Source organism: Aspergillus fischeri, genomic scaffold (assembly GCF_000149645.3).
Source record: "Aspergillus fischeri NRRL 181 1099437636259 genomic scaffold, whole genome shotgun sequence".
NCBI lineage: Eukaryota > Fungi > Ascomycota > Eurotiomycetes > Eurotiales > Aspergillaceae > Aspergillus > Aspergillus fischeri.
This window is the reverse complement of record NW_001509766.1, coordinates 178,651-184,540: the sequence shown is the minus strand read 5'-3', so window position 1 is coordinate 184,540 and position 5,890 is coordinate 178,651. Positions and strand designations below refer to the sequence as shown.

General features: G+C 36.9%; 1 protein-coding gene across 1 annotated transcript in view, besides 5 other annotated features; it reads right to left on the bottom strand.

The window, feature by feature from the left end:
• Nucleotides 1-1,032: 1,032 nt before the first annotated feature.
• Nucleotides 1,033-1,063: a microsatellite.
• Nucleotides 1,064-1,602: 539 nt separating this feature from the next.
• Nucleotides 1,603-2,550: a mobile genetic element.
• A 96-nt stretch (nt 2,551-2,646) lies between these two features.
• Nucleotides 2,647-3,570: a mobile genetic element.
• Nucleotides 3,571-4,512: 942 nt separating this feature from the next.
• Nucleotides 4,513-4,890: a mobile genetic element.
• A 770-nt stretch (nt 4,891-5,660) lies between these two features.
• Nucleotides 5,661-5,861: a mobile genetic element.
• An 11-nt stretch (nt 5,862-5,872) lies between these two features.
• The window catches only part of NFIA_112470 (uncharacterized protein), a gene marked incomplete at both ends in the record, with an annotated part of 650 nt that continues 632 nt past the window's right edge, over nt 5,873-5,890 (bottom strand). The window contains one exon of the mRNA XM_001262619.1: nt 5,873-5,890. This exon is cut by the window's right edge and continues 105 nt beyond it. Coding sequence (XP_001262620.1) covers nt 5,873-5,890 — 18 coding nt within the window.

Below are 5,890 nucleotides of genomic sequence, written 5' to 3'. Positions count from 1 at the left end.
TGCAGATATATGTATGGAGAATATGGAGCTGGGCGGCTCGGTAGGGACGGCTGGTCAGGAATCATATTAAATAGTCTTTGTTGTTGGACTAAGTGAGTCTTGGCAACAGAGGGGTAATGCAGTAACCACAAAATTGAAAGGGTAAGCTATGTATGTGGACTAGCAACACTGGACATATCTTTCAAGCACTATGCCAGAGTTTGAGCACCTACAAATCCTTCATGATGAAGTTGTGGAAAGCAGCATCCGTGGTATCATCCCTCAGATAAATAACTGGCTGGATGGGACACTACCGCTCCCGAAGGAGGCCGAGACAAGCCCTGAAGACCCAGGAGTCATCTTTCCAACAGTAGAGATTGATATCTAGACCTCGGCAAAACCCAACCCAGAACACCCCCCTTGAGCCCAAAACCCAGCCCAGGTAAAACCCGGAACACCCCGCCTAAGCCTAAGCCCAGCCCAGAACCCAACTGGGCTACCCAGTTGGGTTACCCAGGTTGTTTTATTTTAGTATAATTTTCCTAATTAGGCTATGCCAAGACGCATAATTCTGCTGACTAACTTAAATAAAATACTGTTATTTACACCTGTTCCAGTCACCTCTGTGGTTTCGATTAATATATAGTCCTTAAACATATGAAATCTTAAGTAATTCGGCTGTTTCTTAATAAATCAACACTGGTAATTATCTATTATCTAAGTCTTAAGATAATATTATCATGTTGTGGTGGTTAATAAGCTACACCTATAAAGGTACTCTTTATCACTGTAGAAATATATTTAAACTGCAGAGTATAGGTGTATCTTAATCAGACTATATTAAATTCCTTCTTTCTTTCAATTCACCTAAGGGAGAGATGGATAGTGAGAAAGGTGGTATTATTCATTACTAAGCTAATAACTAAGATAACTGAGAAGAAGGGATGGCAGCAAGAAGGATCTCTCATACCTAGTGACAATGTTATTCTATAGAAAAGCTCAAACTTAGAAGAATACTGAAGGAAACTGGGGCTTTCTGGATATTATGGGCCTGTTCTGGAACATGTTCTGGAACATGTTCTGGGTGATCTATTAGGTAGCCCAGAAAACCCAGTGTATCTAGATAGTACTATCTAATCATACTATTTGTTCTATCTGCAGGAGGGTCAAAATGTGATAGATTAATAACTTCAATTTGGCTACTAGCTGACCGATGTGCCCCCCCTCTATCATCTGAATATTTTATTTTCTAGACTTGAAGATATCTGTAAGTTAATCATTGCTTACTTTGCTCTCGCCCCTAGCATATATTTCACTATGTCTTAATTCTCTGACTCTTTCACTCCATCCTTATATGAATCTGATAGTATTGACACCTTCATGAATATCCCACAAGACAATCTTATACCTGATCTTTCTCATAGCCAACAGAGCTTTAATTCAGATAATGACTATTCTATGTTTTGAACTCTAGCACCACCACTGCCCCCCTCCCTCCAGTGTGTCAGGCCTGATCACAAGAAATCCTACGTGCTTTATACTATGATGTCAAAGACGGAATTTGTTAAATGGTGGCTTAAAACAGAGTATGGAGCAAAGAAAAGAATATATTAGGATAGTGGTAGGCGCTCCTCAAGCATGTGGGATAGCTTTAATTAAGTTGCACAGGCCAGTGATAGTAAAGCAAAGCTTATATGCAAGAAATATAGTGGTATTCTTGATCATCCATATAATAATAAGCATGGCACATCAACTATAGCAAGACATCTAAAAGGATTGTAATGCTGTAACTTCTCTGCTAATCATACAAAGCAGAAAGGCATTATGTCACTTATACAGGACACGGTAAGCTATCTTAATATCTACTATAACTATATTAACTAATGTTGATAGCTGTAATGTCTTACAACTACACTAGTTTTCTCTCAGCAAGCATGGGAGGAGAAGCTCCTTACCTTTATTATGAGGGCAAAGCTTTCTTTTTAACTTATTAAACACTTTGAGTTTTAAGAATTAATTAAATTTGCCTGACTTACTCCTTTACAGCCCAATATTCCTTCCTCCCGAACCATTTGATGGCGGTTACAGGACATAACTAAGATATGGCAATAAAAGATGCTTAATACACTTCCATCTGGTACAAAGTTATTAATTGCCCTTGATTGCTGGACATCTCCATTTTAACAGGTATTTATGGCAATCACAGGATATTTTATTGATGACAAATGGAATTATTAAGAAATTTTGCTTGGTTTTGAACTACTTCATGGATCTCACTCTGGTGCTAACCTAAGTGCTGTTCTTTTTAACCTGCTTCAGCAGTATAAGATTACAGATTATATGCTTTCTATCACAACAGATAATGCATCCAATAATGGTACATTAATGGAAAGTATATAAGATTTAATCTAGTTAAATTAAATTAGTGCTGACATTGTAATTATCTATATTCCCTGCATCATGCATGTCATCCAGCTTAGTTTACAGAAGCTTCTTGGTCAGATGAAAGCCAATCTAAAGAATGAGATAATGGAGATTAATTAGTCAGAGGCCTGATCACAGTCACTACAAGCAAGGCAGCAAAAGTGAGAGATTACTAATACACTTAATAAAGTGAGTCTTTATAACATAGCATTTAGATTATATTAATTATTATTCTACTATTAGGTGAGAGTGCTTGTAATTTTCATTAATGCAAGCCCTTAATGTTATGAAGCCTTCTATAATCTCTAGACTGAAGTGCCAAAGCTTGTACTAATCTAAGATGTTAAGACTTGCTAGAATTCCACCTTCTTAATGCTATAAAGAGCAAAGAGACTACAGCTAATCTTTAATTAGTTCTGCTCACAAAATAGGCATGATTACTTGATGCTTAACTAAGAAGAATAGCACTAGATTAAGTATCTTCTTTAGATTACTTAACCATTCTTTAAATTCACTACCACACTTTCTCAAACAAAAGATGTGACCTTCCATGTCATCTTCAGTATCTACAATAAACTTTTTGATCATCTTGAAGCATCAATCCGTCAGCTTCAGTGGAAGAAAGTAGCCTGGAAGAACCTTATGCTTAGTGCTCTATATGCAGCAAAGAAGAAGCTATCTATCTACTATGGGGAAACAGATAAGGTTTATGGTGATCTGTTTGTAATTAGGATAATCCTTACACCACAAAACAAGCTTTAGTTCTTTAATAATAAGGATTAGGGCCCTGAATTACGTGATAAATATTGCAAAAGCTTTGAAACTTATACAGGTCTGTATAAGGAATGCTTATTAGCTATACAGGGCTCTTCATAGGTATCTCCTTTAGGTGTTCAGACATTAAAGATTAATGTGCTTTTTGCTCCTGATTTTAATTAATTAGTAAGTAGTGACGAGACTACACAGTACCTTAAGAGTGGTAAGTAATATTATTATTCCTGCTGATGCTTTACTGATTAATATCATCTAAAAGAAACAGCCCTAATTGCTCTATAGACATTCTAGAAAGAGCATGAACACAAATTTCTAGCTCTTGCAAAAATGGCACGTGATATACTCTTAATACCTGCTACTGGCGCTGGTGTTAAGCAGCTTTTTAATTCTGCTTGAGATGTCTGCTATTATTGTCAAGGCTTACTTAATTCTATAATAATCCAAGATCTAATGCTATTCATGTGTACATTAAGGTTTGAAGTGGAAGAAAAGGAACTTTCCCTTATAAAATAATATCTTTTAAATGAGGAACAGTAAGCACTTAATGAAGAGAAAGATGCTCAACAGCTTTAAGATACTCTTAAGCTAATTAGTGATAATGAAGAAGATGATGGCCTGGAGATTAGTATAGACTGACCAGCTACTCAGCAGCTCTCTAAGCGTGCTCAGGGCAAGAGACAAAGGAGTATGGTATCTAATGGGGAGCAAGAGGGCCAGGAACCTATTCTATCTGATGATAAAGGGGTTCTTCCTTTACCTGACACGCAACCGTGTATCTCAGGATGAAATCAGAAGCATACAAGGTGTGAGGATGATCAGTTCCTTCATTATTAGTTATTAGAGAAGAAATAGAAGGGCAATTAAATATGATTTTCTTGAAATTCTTATTCTTCCACTTCTTTGACTATACATATAATGATATAAAGTATATACAGTTTGAATACCTATAAATACAAGACAGGACTACATAATTAATGCATATCACATGATCTATAATGTTTGTCTGGTTTGTCTACCTAACTGGGTTACCTAAAACCTAGTTGGGTTCTATATAAAAGCCCAGAACCCAACTCAGAACACCCCCCTTAAGCCCAAAACCCAGCCCAAGTTGGGTTTGACACATGTTTCAGTTGGGTTACCTGGAACACCTGCCTAGGTCTACTCCTAGTTCATCTCTTGCGCCCCTCTGAGCTGTGCCACACACACTCATATTTCTCTTTGCAGGAGGTGTTTGTCTAGTCTTAACAGCCCTACGCGCAGTTTGTTTTATAATGTTGGCAGCCATGGCAGGTCTGCATCCTCAATTTCCATTGTGTCTGCGTAGTCTGGGTGATGACTGGGCGCATCTGCAGGGTTGCTAGCCCCTGGGCAATGTTTAATTAAGAAATTAAACATAGATAAGTATTCTGCCCACCTTGTCTGACATGGATTTAGCTTCTTTATCGTCATAAAGTAGCATAAATTGGTGTGGTCAGATAACACTAAGATAGGGAACTTGCTCCCTTCTAGATAGTGCCTCCACTGCTTAAAGCACTCCACTATTACTAGTAGCTCTGAGTTATATGTTTGGTAATTCTTCTCTGCTATGATGAGCTTCCTTAACCAGAATGCTATTAGATGCCATTCTGCTCTAAATAGCTGGGTAAGCACACCAGCTATTACCTACTTCAACGCGTCTATCTGCAGTTGAATCTGCAATTCTGGGTTAAAATACCATAGTTGTGAATAAAAATGAACAGTATATACTAAATAGTATATAAATGACAAAGGAAATTTCATGAATATAGAGGGGAATAGATGGCTTGCCTAGGTATAAAGGAAGAATAGGAGGAATGGTAGTAGAATAGAATAGAATAGTAGAAGGAAAAATAGCTAAGGATATCTTAGCTTAATGTCTTAATTCCTTAATTAATTATGACTAGCTATAGGGTGATTTTAAGGGTGTATTTATAGATGATTCCTTCTAGCATAGGCCATTCGAATATTGAATGATCTCATAGCTGGGTGATCTCATAGATTAGATCACCATTTGCTAATGGTTGAAATCGATGATGATCAATGATGATCCATGACCATAAGGTTAGAACCATAGATATGATCAACGATCAACCATAGCGGATCAACCCATGGATATGGTCAACAATCAACTATAGCATGGTTTTCACCAACACCCCCCCTTAAGCTAAACATGGGAATGTTTAGATTAAATATTCATTTTCCTAGTGCAAAAACCTTTCTTTATAAAAGGGAAAAAGGCACTAGTTTCTTTCCCTAGCTAATATGCTAGTTTCTAGCATTAAAAACCTCTAATCAGGTAAAAATATGCTAGTTATATCAGCCTAGAATGAATGGCAATTCTTTTGATATGGCTGATCTATAAGGATAAAACCCTCATGGGGGATAAAACCTTATTATCTTATATCCTCACTAGGTCCCAGGCTAGCCATTTTCATAAATGTCTTATGTAGCAGATTATTCTCATTTTTAGTGAGGAAATCAGCTAGCTGGTATTTTCTAGGGATGTAGATAAGTTCTACTTTTCCCTCTTGAATAGCCTGTCTATTGAAATGATATATTATTTCAATATGTTTAGATCTTTTATGAAATTCAGGATTTTCAGCTAGTTTCTTAGCTGAATCACTGTCTACTAGGATCCTAGGGGTCCTAGCAACATAGCCTAGATCAAGGTGATCATTTAGGTATGGAACATGCT